General features: G+C 37.8%; 1 protein-coding gene and 1 pseudogene across 1 annotated transcript; both read left to right on the top strand.

Annotated features, from left to right (window-relative positions):
• Positions 1–7037: 7037 nt before the first annotated feature.
• On the top strand, positions 7038–8018 carry LOC117694942 (uncharacterized; annotated as a pseudogene).
• Positions 8019–16035: 8017 nt separating this feature from the next.
• LOC117693967 (melanoma-associated antigen B4-like) lies at positions 16036–18526 on the top strand. Its single transcript, XM_034484682.1, has 3 exons — positions 16036–16138; positions 16851–16906; positions 17027–18526. Exon 3 carries the CDS (start codon positions 17061–17063, stop codon positions 18093–18095), a length of 1035 nt encoding a protein of 344 aa, XP_034340573.1. The 5' UTR covers positions 16036–16138; positions 16851–16906; positions 17027–17060; the 3' UTR covers positions 18096–18526.
• The last annotated feature ends 261 nt before the right edge of the window (positions 18527–18787 follow it).

Raw genomic sequence — 18787 nt, 5'->3', positions numbered from 1 at the left:
GGGTAAATGTCTCATTATATGGAAAGAAAATATTAGACACATAAATGTAAAACTTTGTTAAATCTTTTTGTTACTGTTTTTAATATTTGTTTTAGTATAAAAAGATTTCTGGATTTATGTAGTTTATTTCAGAATATTTCTCTTATATATTTTGTTGTGAGCCTAACTCTTAACAGCTTGATGTACCAGGGAGGGTGGATGCTAAGGGGCACCCTCTCAAAGTCGGGGGGGGGGAGAACTCTGTGAGGCTCTGTGAGTGAGAACAGGGTGAGCAACATTTGGGATGTAAAGAAATAAAATAATTAATTAATAGAAAAAAGAAACTCACAAGTTAATTTACCCATGGCTATAACACAAATCTGAGAATACTTTTCCAATAACAAAATGCTAATGATTATTTCTACCAGACTGTAAGAGCACGTATGTTAGGAAAAAAAACACATGATTATTTCATTAGAAATAACCTTTGTCAAACACTAACATCCCATAGTGATAAAAGACCTGGAAAAATTAAGGATAAAAGCGACATAACTAAACATAATAAAGGCAGTTTACAGAAATTATGTAAGAGACATGAACTTAAATGGAGGGAAATTCAAAGCAATTCCACTAAAATCAAGGACATGACAAGGTTATCCACTCTTTCCTTATCTATTCAACATAATAATCGACTTATTAGCTAGAGCAATAAGGCAACTAAAGTAGATCAAGGAAATACAAATTTGAAAGGTAGAAGTCAAATTATCTGTATTGGCAGATGATATAATAGTATATATACAAGTGACCCAAAAAATTCCACTGGGGAACAATTACAGCTGATATACATCTTTAGGAAAATAGCAGAATACAAAGTTAACTCACAAAAATCAGTAGCCTTCCTGTATAAAATGATAAATGGACTGAGAAGGAGATTAATGAAACAATATGTTTCACAATAACCTCAATAATATAGAATATCTTAGGGTAATCTTATCCAAGCAAGTAAAAGACTTTTATGATAAAATCTTCATATTTTTGAAGAAAGGAATTGAAGATATTAGAAGATGGTAAGATGTCCCATGTTGAAGGATTGGTAGCATTAATATAGTTAAAAATGGCCATCCTACCAAAACAATATACAAATTCAATAAAACCCCATCAAAATATCAACACAATTCTTCAAAGATCTTGAGCAGACAAAGACCTCAGAAGATGGAAAGATCCCCTTTGCTCATGGATTGGCAGAATTAATTTAGTAAAAATGGCCATCTTGCCAAAAGCAATCTACAGATTCAATGCAATCCCCATTAAAATCCAACTCAGTTTTTCACACAGTTAGAAAGAGAAATTCTCAAATTCATTTGGAATAACAACAACAACAACAAAAAAAACAAAAACAAAAACAAAACAGAATAGCAAAAACTTTTCTCAACCATAAAAGAACTTCTGGAGGAATCACTGTTCCTGACATCAAGCTGTACTACAGAGGAGTAGTGATAAAAACTGCATGGTATTGTTACAGAGACAGGCAGGTAGATCAATGGAATAGAATTGAAGACCCAGAAATGAACCCACACACCTATGGTTCCTTGATCTTTGACCAAGAAACTAAAAGAATCCAGTGGGGAAAAAAAGAGCATTTTCAACAAATGGTGCTCGTTCAACTGATTGTCTGTATGTAGAAGAATGCAAATTGACCCAGTTTTATCTCCTTGTACAAAGGTCAGATCCAAGTGGATCAAGGAACTCTATATAAAAACAGATATGCTGAATCTAATAGAGGAAAAAGTAGGGAATAGCCTCAAACAGATGGGTACAGGGGAAAACTTCCTGAATACAACAAGAATGGCTTATGCTCAAAGAGCAACAATCTACAAATGAGCCTTCATAAAATTGCTAAGCTTCTGTAAGGCAAAAGGATACCGTCAATAAGACAAAATGGCAACCCTCAAATTGGAAAAATTTCTTTACCAACCCTACATCTGATAGAGGGCTAATATCCAAAATATACAAAGAACTCAAGAAGTTAAACTTCGGAGAACCAAATAACCAAATGGAGTACAGAGCTAAACAGAGAATTCTCAACTGTGGAATCTTGAATGGTTAAGAAGCACTTAAAGAAATGTTCAACATCACTAGTCATCAGGGAAATGCAAATCAAAACAACCCTGAGATTCTACATCACACCAATCAGAATGGCTAACTTTAAAAAAGCAGGTGACATCAGATGCTGGTGAGGATACGGAGAAAGAGGAACACTCCTCCATTATTGGTGGGACTGCAAGCTGGTACAACCACTCTGGAAATCAGTCTGGCATTTCCTCAGAAAATTGGACATAGTACTGCCTGAGGACCCAGCTATACCACTCCTGGGTATATACCCAAAAGATGTTTCAATATATAACAAGGACACATGATCCACTATGCTCATAGAAGCCTTATTTATAATAGCCAGAAGCTAGAAAGAACCCAGATGTCCCTCAACAGAAGAATGAATGAAGAAAATGTGGTATATTTACACAATGGAGTACCACTCAGCTATTAAAAACAAAGATTTCCTGAAATTCGCAGGCAAATGGATAGAACTAGAAAATATCACCCTGAGTGAGGTAACCCAGACACAAAAGAACAAACATGGTATGTACTCACTGATAAGTGGATATTAGCACCAAAGCTCAGAATGCCCATGATATAACCCACAGACCATATCTCACTTAGGAGGAAGGAAGACTAGAGTGTGGATGCTTCAGTCCTGCATTGAGGGAGCAACGGGGTAATTGTAGGAGGTGGAAGCCGGGAGACCTGGGAGGGAGAGAGGAGTGGGAGAAAATGGGGGGGCAGTATCAGGTAATAAAAGGAATAGGATAGAGGTACAGAAGGTCAGGGAATCAAATAAAAATGTGTAGCAGAGAGTAAGGTGGAACTGGGGACAGCCACTGTAGGGTCCCAGATGCCAGGGTAATGAGAGGCTCCCAGGACCCAATGGGGATGACTTTAGCTACAGAGAAGGGGAGACAGAACTTGTAGAGACCAATTCCAGTAGATAGGCATGCCCCCCCCCCCCGCGTTTGACAGATGGGGCCACCCACCCATCTCAAAGTATTTAACCCAGAAATGTTACTGTTCAAAGGAAGAACGAGGACAAAGAATGGAACAGAGACTAAAGGAAGGGCCAACCAGGGACTGCCCGACCTGGGGATCCATCTGTTTGCAGACACCAAACCCAACACTGTCAAGAGGCTCTTGCTGACAGGAACCTTGTGTAGTCGTTTCTTGGGAGGTCCAGCCAGCAACTGATCACTGAAGATATGGATACATGGAGAAAACCATCAGACTGAGCTCAGGGAACCTGGTGGGGGAGCTGGTGGAAGTACTAGAGGAGGGGGATTGCAACCCCATAGGAAGAACAACATAGGCTGGCCAGAGTATCCAGTGATTTCAGAGACTGGATCACCAACCTAGGAGTGTACCTGTAGGGATCCATGGCTCCAGATACATATGTAGCAGATGATGGCCTTGCCTGACACCAATTGAAGGGGAGGCCCATGGTCCCAAAGAGGTTTGATGCCCCAGCATAAGGGTATGATAGAGTGGTGGGGTGGAAGAGTGTGGGTCAGTGGGAGAGCACCCTCATACAGGCAAAGGGGAGGGGGTATGATGTGGAATGGGGGTTGGTGGAGAGGTAATCAGGAAATGGGAAAACATTTGAGATGTAAACAAATGGAATGATTAAAAAAAAGAGTCCCATCATCAGGTTGGAGTGGATAAGATGACAAGAATGGAATGCTTTCTAGATATTGCAAAGGAATATACTGCTATACTGCAAAGAACTTTTGGAATTGCAATTATTTTTTGAAATATATAGGTCTAGAAGCACTTAAAATTATGAAAGACAAAATATGACTGAAAATGTGTTATGGTTCCTCCAAGATCCTGACCTCCTGGTGGTGGGGATCATGGCATGTAACTTTATGCCCCAAGGAAGTTGGTTTGATTATAATAAACAGATTATGAAAATTTAGTGCTATATCATTTGATATTAACATGCTATGTGCCAAATGCAAGATGACAGTTTCTAAACAACATATATTATGTAATATAGTATATTGTCTCAAATTAATTCTTGCTGTCATGCTTATCCTAAGGTATAAAGCTACCATGTTATAAATAGTCTGTGGAGAAGAAATATGGCATAAAATTACAGGCTGTATTTAAAAACTGATGTTTTCTATAAAAAAGGAAAACAGTCTAGTAGGCAAAATAAATCAATTCTGCCAACAGTGAATTTACAAGTAAATTTAAGAATTCTTTTAATTTCTAGTTTAATATATATAAGTAGGTAAACACTGTCATACCAATTTTCACAAAAAATGTGTCAATAAACTCATAATCAGTAGTTTTTCTTAGATTAATAAATCAGCAAGGTCACAAGGCAATTTATGGATCACAAAACATGAACAAATATACTAGAAGACAGAATCTCAACCCTCTATAACAGAAGCTATGAAAGAGAAGCCACTGTCATTGGTGGTATCAGGATAACTGCTTGGTCATCGTTAGAGACTAGCTTGAGAAGTAAGAACTTCAGTGTTATCCAGTATTTAGTGGTGCATAAACTTTTCTTAAATTTACACTCATGAATTATGATAGTTTTTTAACAATATAGATTAAGGATTTGATAAAGTTGTCTTTGAATTGAAATTAGCTAGAAAGAAAGATTTTTAAAGCTATTTATTGTGATGTATGTGGAATCTTTTCTTCAACATAAAACTTGCTGAAAACAGTAACTGTTCACAACTTGCATGTGCTATAGGACACCCTGTGTGTCCTATATTTTATCACAGCATAAAAGACTCTCAGGAAGTAGCATATGAAAGTCCACACCCTTCTTACAAGCAAAGATGTGAAATATGACATTGCACACCCTCTTGACTTTCTTCTTTTAACATGAGAAAAAGCCTTTAAGCAGTATCTAAGTGGCAGAGGCTCACTGAGATTCTGAAGCCCCATCATAAGGTTATATAATGCTTCTCCTCACCTCACACTTTTCTAACACATCAAGAGTGGTCCTAGATTAAACAGAACAGCACTATGGAAAGAACTGCATGTCTAAGAAATAGGGAGCATAAAACTAAGAACATTAGCAAAGGCTTAAGACTCTATCATCTACAGTTTCAGTAAACAGTCTTTTATGAAGGAAGATTACAATACTGTATACTAATAACCTAATTAACTTAGTTATGACTAATATATTATATAATATATAACAAAACATACTAGGAGACAAAAGCAACAAACTAAGCACTAATACCAAACTCATATATAAAATAATTTGGAATTATAAGTGAGGGAAGTAAAGTACCTATGATGAATATGCTAAGGGCCATAATGGTAAAAGTAGATATTAAGTAAAATTAAATAGGTAATGTAAGCAGAGCTATGAAAGAATAAAGTAAAAGTTATAGCATATTAAAAAGAAATAAGAAACAAGCATTCAATTTACAGACCCATGTGCAGCAAAACTTTATTTCTAAACAAAGAACAAAAGATTCACTAAAAATAAACAAAATCAAAAGAAGATTTTTTTTTATCAATGTCCTTGGAATAATGCAAAAGGTTTCCTTTTGTGAAAAAGAATTTTGTAAGTCAAAACCTCAGATCTACACAAAGGTCTAGTGTTATAGAATGAATGAAGGTAAAACAAGATCTTTTGCTCTCTATTAGTCTCAGTATATTTATAAGATAAAAACTTGTTCAAATATGCTTATACTTTAAGAATAAGTAAAATATATGAAAGTGATTATCAAACACTAGAGAGGAAAGAAAACACTTAAATGTCAGTGGTGGCCTAAATATGCCAACTGAGATTTGAGAGTTAACAGAAAAGATTAGATTAAACAAAATGTATGTTGGCTTCAAGAATTTATCTTTAATATGAAGATAAAAGTAGATTGAAAATAAAGGAATGAGAAAGGATACCATTAAAACAGCACCAGTATTTGTCTTGCTATTATTGTACTAGTAGGCATATCTAGTATCTTAGCAGACCTTAGATCAAAGAAAATTACTGTAAACAAGGGGAATAATATAATGATACAGGGTTTATTTCCCAAGATGATACAATACTTTTTATTGCTTATATACTGAAAAAGAAAATATTAACTAAAATGTGTCATGGCAAAGAATTCATTCTTACAATTGAAAATTACAACACTTTCTATGAGTATTTGGTAAATCCAAATGACAGATAACCAACATGTGAAGCTGAATATTACCATCAGTTATTAAGGTATGTATGACTATTATAGAATACACAAAAAATTAAGCAGCACCCTTTCAAGCTAACATGGAAAACACATATTTACATACCACATTGTATCTTTAACAAAATCAAATTTAAACTAATAGAAATTATAATATATGTGGACTATAATGGAAGTAAACTAAAAATTGATAAAATAATTTTCATGAAAATGACCTAATTCTTGGAGAATAAATAACATACTTATAAAGAATATAAAGACCCAAATAATATTAATGGAATGTTTTAAAAATCATATTAAAGTACACAAAATGAAAATTCATGCATTGAAGTATTTGAGTTACAATAAAAGTAGTAATTTAAGGGAAATTTACAACACTAAACACATGGCGTGTACATTTCTTCTTACATTAGGAAATTAGTTTTGTTGTTGATGATGATAATGATTGTTTTTACATTCTGAATTCAGTTTCCCCTCCCTTCTCTCCCTCTAGTCTCACACACACATACCTATCTCTGCCATCCACTACTTCTTTATTTCTCTTCAGAAAAGAGCAGGCCTCCCAGGGTTATCAACCAGCAATGGCATTTATACCTTAGAAAATTAGAAAGAAACAAATATAAATTAATTTTCAAGTAAAAACACAAAATGTTATACATTAAGTTAGAAATGAATGAAAATGAAGACATTGATGGGGAAAATAAATAAAATCAAAACCCATTGTTTTAATGAATGATGAACTTGAAATATATCCAGCCACATTAAGAATGGAGATGACTGCTGCTCCTATACAAGATGTTGACCAAGAATTTCCGAGTCAGTGATGGGGACTGGATCTGCCCTGACAAGAAGTGTGGAAATGTAAACTTTGCTAGGAAAACCAATTGTAACAGATGTGGTTAAGAGAAGACAACTGAGGCCAAGATGATGAAAGCTGTGGGAACAGAAATAGGAAAGACACTGGCAGAGAAGAGGCAGAGCTTATTTAGTGCCAATGATTGGCAATGCAAACTTGCAGGAATGTGAATTGGGCTAGAAGATCAGAGTGTAACATGTGTAATACTCCAAAGTATGCTAAATTAGAAGAAAGAACAGGATATAGAGGTGGTTTTAATGAAAGAGAGAATGTTGAATATATAGAAAGAGAAGAATCTGATGGGGGATATGATGAGTTTGGATGTAAAAAGAAAAAATACAGGGAGAAACCAGTTGGTCTTGTGTCTATATTAAAGGAAGTAGAAGACAAAGAATTAGAAGGAGACGAAGAGGATGAGGATGAAGATCTATGTAAATATAAGCTAGCTGAGGATGAGGATAAAGATGATGCTGATCTCTCAAAATATAATCTTGATGCTAGTGAAGAAGAAGATAGTAACAAAAAAAAAGCAATAGGCAGAGCCGCTCAAAGTTGTGATCATCTCACTCAAGGTCTTCATCACACTCATCCTCCCCATCAAGTTCAAGGTCCAGGTCCAGGTCCCATTCAAAAAGCTCTTCTAGCTCACAGTCCAGGTCTCACTCCAGTTCCAGAGAACATTCCATATCCCGTGGTTCGAAATCAAGATCCAACTCCAGGTCCCACAGGGGCTCTTCTTCCCCAAGCAAAAGATCTTACTTGAGTTCTTCATCATCTCCTGAAAGAGACAGGAAGAGGAGTCAATCTGGACCTTCACCAGCTGTTTGCAAAAAAGACAAATGAGATCATGGTCACCCAAAAGGCACCACAGGTCATCATCTGGATCAACCCATTCTGGTTCCCGCAATTTAAAAAAATAAATAATGTATTAAAATTTATATCTTTAACAACAACAACAAAAAGAATGGAGAAAACGTAAGTCCATAATCTAAAAGTCAAAGTAATTTGTCAATAGTGAGTATGTTTATTTATTAGAGAGGCTCCAGAGGTCTCTAAATGAGCCTATGCTGTGGCCACTGTCCTTGCTTTTACTACATGGTAAGAATCTAATGTGGAAGACACCATATGCTTTGGCTGCAGAACATAAAAAGGCCATAATTTGAAGGAGCACAAGGAAGGATTTACAAGAGGGTTTGGAGAGAAGAAAGGGAAGGGGGTTGTGAAGCAATTATATTATAATCTCAAAACATAGCTGCTTATGGAGAAAATACACCAACAGCCTAACACCTGCATGGTGTAATACCAACCTGCAAGGCAAGATATACCTACTGATAAAATAGTAGCAAAATGGTGGCTGTGAGATAACTGACCACTTTCTGAATGGGTTTAAGTGTGCTCAACAGGAGGGAATTTCATACCTGGTAATATAATCCTGGTCAAAAGCTCATGGGGGTGGGTCATAGGCTATGTAGAATGTACTATTATCATTTTGGTTAATAGTTAAGCTCTCAAAGTGCTTTCTAAATATTTATGCTTATGCCCATATGTAGAGGAATATTAATCCATCAACGTGGCTACTCTGGCAAGAGATCACATCCAAAGACCTTGGTCTGTGTGATCCAGCTGGAATATAGACACACCTTTAGTACACATCTTTAATCCCAAACAATGTAAGTAAGATTAGTTTATAGAAGGAATCAGCCATGTTTGAAAGTGACATCCAAATGAAGGGCAGACAAAATGATGAATCAGAGAAAATAATTTAACAGAATGCATCAGAGATAGTATACTCCCCATTCACACAAGAATAGCAGAGGAAAGAGGTGCAACTTAACAGAGTAGCAGCAGGAGAGAGAGGGTGGAAGAGGGAGGGAGGGAAAGAAAAAGGGAGAGAGAGAGAGAGAGAGAGAGAGAGAGAGAGAGAGAGAGAGAGAGAGAGAGAGAGAGAACAAACATACAAGAACATACAGTTTTACTTGGGGCAGTTTTACAGAGGCAGGTTGGCAGGTGAAGATAGAAGGAGCCAGAGAATGAGAAGGAGCCAAAAGAGTAGAACACATTGCCAAAATTGGTTTGAGGCCAAGAGCAGAGCAATACAGTGAAAAGCTAAGAGAAGCCAGATTGAATCTATCAGCTTGTAGAAGAATTTGGTTCAGAACAACTGATTTGAACCAACCAGACTTCAGAAAGAACTAGTGTCAGGCTGCCTGTGTGCCTTGCTGCTGGGAGTGTTAAGGCCGCTTAGGGAGGCAGAATTCGGTCTGTGATAGGGATCTCCAGGTGTCTTTCTCTGTGGAACCAGAAGGGATAAATTCCAAGCATCTCTGGTCCAGCCAGGAAGGAAAGGTTCTGCAGGACTCTGGTCTGGCCAGAAATGCCAAAGTTACAACTTTCTAAAGGGAAACCAATGCAGGGCAGGTAGCCAGGTTCTCTCCTGATACCATAGCAGCATGAATGCCAGTGGCGCCCATGGTGGTGGAGAGCAGAGAGCAGCAGCAAGCAGCTGAGAACCATAGCCAGAGCATCTAAGCAAGTGGGTTGCTAGAAGTAGCAATGATTAACAGTGAAAAGAGATCAGTAGCTGTGGGCAACCAAGAGCCATAGTGATGGGGGTAGGGGGGTATGACCTGATGGGCAGATCCAAGTTCCAAAGATCCAAGTTTCAGCTGAGAAAACACTTCCTCAGAGTATAACAGCTCAATAAAACAGCCACCCACAGACGATTCTTGGTGAAATAACTCATGCACTTTATTTCATGTAGATAGAGACCATATAAACATGTTGGGAACAGAGTGGGATCCAGGGGTAAAAGCTTGCCATTGGCTCAGTCTGAGATATGAGGGATGCTCTATTTGCATAGGCAAGGAACTCAGGTTACTGAGATTGAGCCTCATCTTGAGGATGGTCCTGAGAAAGGCGGGGAATGGGAGCACCGCTCCTTCAATAATGATTCTCTATCAGTAGTGGATGCAACCTGTCAGTTCAAGTGTTCTCTCTTTGCCTGAGGATTCTCATCATTCCTCCTCCTTCTCCTTTCTTCTTTCTCACTCTTTTGCTTTCTTCTTTTTTCATTCTTTTGCTTTCTCCATACCAGAGAGCCTGAGCCCAGACTTTTTGTTAACCAAAGCTACATCATCAAGGCTTTGATTATTATTAATATTTTATAAATCCATAAATCCATATATATATATATATATATATATATATATATATATATATATCACATATCCTTAGTTCCAGGCCCTGCTTTCTTAAAACAAAACCTATATACAAAGTAAAGACACATTTCCTTATGGTTTTTACACAGCCTGTTTTTCATAGGCATAGCTCTTGTGGTTTCCTAGTATAGCAGACAATGGTCTTTAATAACTAATTTCACATAAGAACAAAAAGATAACATCCTATTGAGGTTAAAATAATTTCTTATCAGGTTTTAAAATTTATGTAAGTAAAGCAGCTTTCTTTCTTTCTTTCTTTCTTTTTTTTTTTTTTTTGGTTTTTTGAGACAGGGTTTCTCTGTGTAGCCCGGGCTGTCCTGGAACTCACTCTGTAGAGCAGGCTGGCCTCGAACTCAGAAATCCGCCTGCCTCTGCCTCCCAAGTGCTGGGATTAAAGGCGTGCACCACCACCGCCCGGCAGCAGCTAGCTTTCTGTAATATCTCTCTAGGCACTGCCATCTCTAATTCTTCAAGTAGTTAGGAAAACAAAATATTAAATTTTTATATACTTGTATATCATCTTTTAATTCTCTAATCTTTGTTTCCTATTCTAGCAATTTCATAGACTCATATACTCTCCTAAAATTTATTTCTAGATCATATACAAGTTTTTCTCTAATAAAATAAACTCATCTATCATTTACTTGTTTTCTATGGATTCTTTCTTCCTTTTCTATTCATACATTTTCTTCTTTTTTTTTTTCCGAGACAGAGTTTCTCTGTATAGCCCTGTCTGTCCTGGAACTCACTCTGTAGACCAGGCTGGCCTAGAACTCAGAAATCCACCTGCCTCTGCCTCCCAAGTGCTGGGATTAAAGGCGTGTGCCACCACTGCCTGGCCATACATTTTCTTTTTAAGACCACTTTAGCTCTCTTTCCTTGATGTCCCCAAGTTTACCCTCACTAATTAATCAGTCATTTGACTAGCATGTACATTTATTCTTGTGCTAGGAAGTGTTTGTGAACCCCTAAAAACCATAAAGGAGTTCTTTCTGAGGTAATAGCATTAGGATCTCTTTATTACAAGCTTGAGCTCTCCACCAACTCAACCCTGATACAGCAGGACATGAAGGCAGAACAACCCTGAATCCTCAGCAGGACAAGTTTTTACAGCAAAATAGGGGCAAGTGAGGAGGGTGAGTGAGGAGGTGTCCAGTGTGGCAAGCATATAATAGAATGACTATAAGCAAGACTGTATACAATCACAAACAGTCTGAAAATACATCTGAAACAATCAGACTAATAAAACTGTTGCTAGGAAGTAGCTAGGGAGTAACTCTAGCCAAGGACAAGCCATGAGGTCCTTCCTGGTACATGGGTACAAGCTTAGGTTCCGATACAGGTCAAGTTCTCAGGTTTTTTTCTATTCTTTAACATGGAGACTGGTCCCAAGATGGAGTAGGTTTGGTCTCTCAGTATCTCCTCATAATTCCAAATTCAAGGCCAAGTCTGGCAATGAGCTTTTCTACAAAAGATTACATAGGCTTTTATGGCCTCTACAGTTATATTATGTAGATCCTTTCCTATGGCCCTAAAATGCCAAGTAGAAAACCAGTTTCTAGTCCTGTGTAGCTTAATGACCACTCCATTCCTCATTCTTGAGAACTGAATCTGTTTTATTTATTATGGAGTCATTAGCTCTGAGTAATGGAGGAAGTATATTCCCCAGAAAGAGAGATTAAAAGTAAAATAGAAGAGACAGCAGATCAACTTCAGGCCAAAAGCAGCCACCAGCACATGTGAAGATCAAAAAGCCTGGCAATGCTCCATGGGATGAACTGTGCCACACCTCTCCTTAAGCAGCCATGCCAGACCCAGCATAAAGTGTTATCCCTACATAACTGATTGTCATGGCCCTCATAGTGGGGTGTCCTGGTTACATGTTCCAGAACAAGAGGAGTTTGGCAGGGAGCTACCCTAAGCCTGCTGTTTTCAATTCTGAATTTGCCCAGGGCTTGAGCCTGGTCAACCTTATCAGTTCTTCTGTCTAGTGGCTTGGTCAACTTGCCTCATAAACTAGAAGGGGGAGTTCATTCAGGAATAAGCCTTGGAGATGACAATTACATCCGGTGAATAAAAGTAGCATTTACACCCATATACTGGGCAGCTTTCAAACTTCTTCAGAGAAGGTTCTTTTTTTGCATTAGAGAACAGTCACTGCAGAGACACACAACTGGACAAAGTGCTAAGGGTAAGAAATGGAGTGTTCATCCCTGAATGTGATAGCTTAATCAACCCCACACCAAGAGTCAGGAAACATAATGAAATAGAAGTCAGAAATATTCAAAATGTTGGATGATGGAGAGGAGTGCTGTGAAGTAGTGTCTTATGGACATGAGACAGGTATCCCAATTTGAACTTACAGCAGTTATGGTTATTTGTACAATGTCTTCACAAGATCAAGCCTGAAAAAATTCCAGCACAGGTATAGAAATCACTATTTAGGCCCTACTTCTTATCTAGAGGATACTGACAGTTGACAGTGGAGTCGGGAACATCATTATTTTTGAGGGTGTGGTCACTGGTAGGTTTCTCATGTTCCAGTGAATGCTCTCATACCTATTCACATAAAGAAAACACTAACTATATTTAATGGCCTATCAAAAGAAGTTTAAAAGAACTAAAACATGAAGTTGGGAGGGAGCCTTGTTAGGAGGGATATTTGTTGAGAGACAAATTGGCTGGGAGGGAGATTAATTGGGAAAAGATTTGTTAGGAGAGAAAATGGAGAATTAAATCAGAGAAATATGGGAGAGGATATGATAATATGTTACTACATATATGTACAAGAGTATCAATAATAAGGAAAACTTCCAATTAATATTATGATTTTACAAGCAATAAACGTGTAATAATGATTATTATGAAATGCTATGAAATTTTTTATGCCTCCAAAATTCCATGACACAGATTGAAGAAACTCATTTCATTTCTTAAAAGACTCCTAGGTGATTATATGGGCATATATAACATCTCAATAGCTCTATATGAAATAAATTTAAACAATAGCACTATTATGGTTCAGTTATTAATTGTATTAAATAGTAAAGAAGAATGATATATGTTCTATACAAATAAGCACATGAGATGATGTTTATTGCCATATATGATTAGAGGCTTATTGCTTAAACCAATGAGATACCACTAAACACCTATTAGAATGAATGAACTCTAAAACCCTAAGAAAATAAAATATAAAAAGGAATGCCATAATTTAGAACCTACAGCAACTCAAAATTGTACAGCTTCTTTGGTCAACAGCTTAACAGGGTCTAATAAACTTAAATAGTCTCATATTGTTCAATGATTAAATTCTTTGAAGTTTTTATGGGTAACTTGAAAACTAAGTCTATGCAAAGCATACATGCAAATTTATAATTGTCAAACCATAGAAGAATCTTTCAAAATTCACTTGAGATAGCTTTTTATGAGACAAAATATTATATACAAATTTTTATCATATGCAATATAGCAGCACCCAATTGAAAAATAAGTACAATAACATGTAACTCTAGCTTCTGTGGACACCACCCTCTTCTGGCCTTCTCAAATACTCTAAACACATGCTATACAGGGACATAACATATGCACACATATACATAAAAATAAAATTTTAAAGGAGAACTCAGTGATTTTTTTTGCTGCTTTTATGGAGGACCAAGATTCAGTTTCTAGCACCTATATTGCAGCTCAGAGAGTATGCAATGACTTTTTATGAACTCAGGAGGCACTAGGCACACACATGGTACAAATATATATATGTAGAAAAAATACTCATATACATAAAAACATTTTAAAAGAAAAATAAGTATCCAAGGAAAGGAAAAATATCACACCAAATATCACTTATTGGAAAGCTTTGCTACCATCAACTTGAAAACAAATGTAATCATGTTTAGAGATAAATAAAAGCCTTTGGAAAATCCTAAAAGCTAATTCATACTAACAACTTTTAGAAAAATTCTATTTCAGAAATTATACAGTGAATATATTAGGAGAAAACCATGAGAAATATACAATGCAGAGTCTGGAATTCTCATCTATTTGACCTAACTCTACTATTGACAGTCAGAGGAAACACCACAATGTGTCATCACATTCAGCAAGAATATCAAATTTAAAAAAAGGTAAAAATAAAGAAAAGCAATAGTAGTGGTAACAGTTTAGTAGTATTTGAATAAACAATTATGTCAATTTGTTTTTCAAGCTTATGCCAAAAACAAAAATAATTTTAAAAACACACAATCTATTTTAAAAATATTGCTGGGACATCTGGGTATTGTTATAGAGAAAAGAATAAAAGATAAAAAACTAAAGCTCATTTCTTACTCTAGAAAATGGAACAAACAAATGAGTGCAAGAATAAAGTTTTGAAACACCTAGAGGGAAATTTATGGAAAAGAGTTCAGTATATATACACAGTTAATACATTTCTAAATATTTTGAACTCAAAAGCCGTGGCCATATTCCTGCAATCTGCCACGTGGGAATCACAGGATGTGAAAATGCTGCATAACGTAAGAACAAACTTCCAGATGGAAAAGTACATAGAATCTTTGCCAGTTATTCATACTTCAGAATTTAATACAGATAATATAGAAAGAATTGAAAAAAATAAATAGCAAAATATAAATAACATATTCAATAAATTGGTAAATAAAGGGAATCATCATTTCAAATGAGATACACACAGACAATAAATGGATGAAAAACAGACAACACCTTTATCCATTAGGGAAACAAATAATTATGGTATTGTGACTTCCTCTCATTGTAGTGAGAATGGCAACTCCAAAAGACTCTATTTTCAATAAGATAAATGATTTTTTGCTACATCATGGATTTTAAAAGAAAGAAAAAAGAAAAGAAAGTAATTTTGATAAGAACACAAGGAAAAAATACTCATTTACATTAAACAGAAACATAAATTTTCTAGCTACTGCAGTAAATATTAGAAAGTTAATGAGATCCAAGGGTGGTGATTTATACCTCTCATCCCATCACAGGTCATGCAAAAGCAGGTGACTTGTCATTTAAAGTGAACTTTAGGCTACACAGGAATTTGTAAGACAGCCTAGACTCTACAGAAATACTTGGTTCCAACCTCAAAATAAAATGACAAATTATTCATAAGGAAAAATGTGAGATGCCAGGAATTTTGATATATACAAATAATACTTGTACTGGGGACACAGGTAAGAGGGTAGTGACTTTTTAGCAACTCTGAGACCCAAGCCAGTGAGTTCCATGACAGTTTGAGTTACGAGTTACGTAGGGAGAAACTGCCAGTAGATTTGATAAAGAAGAGAATGAAAGAGGTAAAAAAAAAAAAAGTAAGGAAAAGAGAAATGAGAGAAAAGTAGAGGAGATGCAGGGGAGAGGCAAAAAATGAAAAGAGGGCAATATAGTCATGAAACCAAGTTCACAAACACATAGATTGAGCTGTTATCTTTATACTGGAGTCTTGGGTATCAGCTCTAGACTAAGAATCACTCATAGTGATTTCATACTCATGACTCTGATAAGAATTCGATTTTTTGCATGAGACCTTTTGGCCCACATTAAAATATCTTAGTTCTACTCAAAGATAAGAAAAATAGTTTTTGTATGTTCTCTGGGAATTCCCCTCCCTCAGAGCAACAACAAAAGGTGGATCAGTTCTTCCCCGCCCCCTATGGGATTCCTTTTAGATGACCAGCGCTCGAGAAGCACACTTCCGGGGCAGGGGGCCGGAAGTGGACGATCTTAACTTCCTCTTTGAGGACAGAACAGCCTGTACTGTACGACTGGACTTTGAGTCGAGGAGCATGGCCTTTACTCTGGTAAAAATCTTTCCCTGGTGATGACGTGACGTTAAAACTATGACATCCCATTATCAATTCCTAAATTCATAACCTACCCTGCCTTAGCAACGGACTAGTCCCTGCTGTGTTCCTCAGAATCCTGGGATGCGGCAGTTAGGCCCAATTGTCGTTAATGTTCCTAATTCTTCCTAGGGAGTAAAGGTCTCGATTAGAGGTTCAGAGGTTCACTGGAAGGGAAAGTTGGATGCTATGACTTTAAAGGAAGGTGAAGTGTGAAAATTGAAGACTCCATGCTATGTGTGTGGCTAAATACACAAAATTGTTCCCCAATGCTCCATAGGTTATGCCTAGGGTCAGGCAGGCCTAAGGGCTAAGATATTACGTTTTGTCCTTTGAAAAAGAAAAGGTGGGAAATTAATGGAAACTATTTCTGGGAAGGAAACAGAGGGAGGCATCACAAAAGCATAGGCATATTTGGTGCCTACTGAATGTTACCAGACAACAATGGTAAAGCTTGCCTCAATTTCCTCCTACTTTTTCGTTACTAGTGAAGAGTGTAGTGCTAACTTCAGAGCAGCAGAAGACTTTGGGAATGAGGCCTTAGTTAAAAATGAACATAAATATTCATGAGGAAGAAAACGTGGCCCTAGTATAATCTCTTCTTTCACCCTACTCAGCTGTTACTTGGATTGCCAGGCAATGACCTAACAAACTCTGATTCCCTCCACAGATTTCTCAGGAAGCAGACTGAACAGGAGAACAGGAAAAGGGTTTGAATCCAGAAAGGTGCCCAGCAAAAGGCAGCAGAGCAGGGAGGTGGGCTGGGAGGTGGGGTTAGGGGTGCTCCTTAAAGGGAAGCTGCTTTCTACCTAATGATGGTTACATAGTGTCTTTCTCTCCACCCAGATCCTTTCTCGCACTCCTGTCCACCCAGAGCACCATGCCTAGAGGCAACAAGAGCAAGAGCCGCTCCCGGGCCAAAAGGCAGCAGATGCGGGGAGAGAGGCCTAATCTCCAGGGTGCTCAGCCCACTGCGGAGGAGGAGGAGGAAGCAGCATCTCCCGCTCTTGTCCAGGGAGATGTTCCCAGCTCCCCTGATATAGGCACTCCTCAGGGGTCTGAAAAGGCTGCATCCCATAGTTCTTCTGCTTTAAATGTGCCCCATCCGGTCCATGATGTTGGTGCTGCGGGTTCCTTTACAGGTATGGATGAGAGACGTGCAAATGTCTCCATTATAGCAGATGCCATCCAAACTGCACGCAACGACCCTCTGACCAGGAAGGCCAGCAAGGTACTCCACTATCTGCTGGAGAAGTACCAGAAGGATGAGCAACCCGTGGAGGCAGAGATGCTGAAGCTGATCAGCACGAAGTACAAGGCTGACTTCCCCCGCATCCTGGAGAAAGCCACCTATCAGCTGGAACTGGTCTATGGTCTGGAGTTGAAGGTTGACAACCCTGCCACTCAGTCCTATGTCCTAGTTAACAAGTTACCCATCCTCCCTGGGGCAAATGTGGGTGGCAGGAGAGAATTGCCTAAGACGGGTCTCATCCTGACCCTCCTGGGTATGATCTTAATGAAGGGCAACCGTGCCACTGAGGAAGAGGTCTGGCAGTTTCTCCACATGCAGGGGATATATCCTGGGAGGAGGCACTTAATCTTTGGGAATCCCCGGAATTTCATCACCAAAGAGCTAGTTGAGCAGAATTATGTGGAGTACCGCCAAGTTCCTGGCAGTGATCCCCCAACCTATGAGTTTCTATGGGGTTCCAGAGCCCATGAAGAATCCATTTCCAGGAAAGTCCTGGAAGTTTTGGATAAGATCAGAGATGCCATTCCTGGTTACTATCCTCAACAGTATGAGGAGGCTCTCAGTAACCAGGCTGAGAGAGCAGCAAGGAGAGACAAGGCTGTTAGTGTCCGTGCTGACAGGGTTCTCTCCCATGCCCAACCTAGAAGGTCCTCCCACATTTAGCTAGCCCTTGGTGATAGCTGTCACTGTGCTGAAGAACAACCAGTCTTCTGAGTAGTGGGGCGTTTATGAGTAGGTGGGAATACACTAAGACAATAAATACCTTTTGTGATGCATGGGGAAAGTATACATACCTTTCTTTGTTACATTAATATTCCTATAACTGAAAATTAATTTGCTTCATATGTGCTTCTTAACGTCTGCTAAGTTTGTTGCTGTTTGCCAAGAGTAAGATATTTGGAGTTTTAAAGTTATTGGAAAACATTCATACATTTCTTCTTAACAAGCATAAAACAAGACATGAGAAAAGGTTTCACAGAATGTGATGTGCTACAGTTGGTAACAAATGTAAAGTGGTCAGTTCCTCTGTGTCACTCTTGGTTTTGTCTTTAGTTCATAATTTTAATAGAAATAAACTTGGTTTCATTAAACTTACTGGACTTGGTAAGAAAAAAAACTGATAAATTTAACCTTGTATCTAGTTTCCTTGTCATTTCATTATTTTCCCCAGTCATGTACTGGGCATCAACTCTTTGATAGCTCCTCCCCACTGATATTAGTGTTAATGACAGCAAAGATCTACCCACAACTGATAAATTAAGCCCCATATACAGGTTTCTTGTCATCTTTTGTCATCTCATTATTTTCCCCAGCCATTCATTGGGCATCAGCTCTTTGGTAGTTCTTCCCATAGA

This window comes from Arvicanthis niloticus, chromosome X (assembly GCF_011762505.2).
Source record: "Arvicanthis niloticus isolate mArvNil1 chromosome X, mArvNil1.pat.X, whole genome shotgun sequence".
Lineage (NCBI taxonomy): Eukaryota > Metazoa > Chordata > Mammalia > Rodentia > Muridae > Arvicanthis > Arvicanthis niloticus.
The sequence above is the reverse complement of the archived record's forward strand: the minus strand, read 5'-3'. Positions and strand labels throughout refer to the sequence as shown.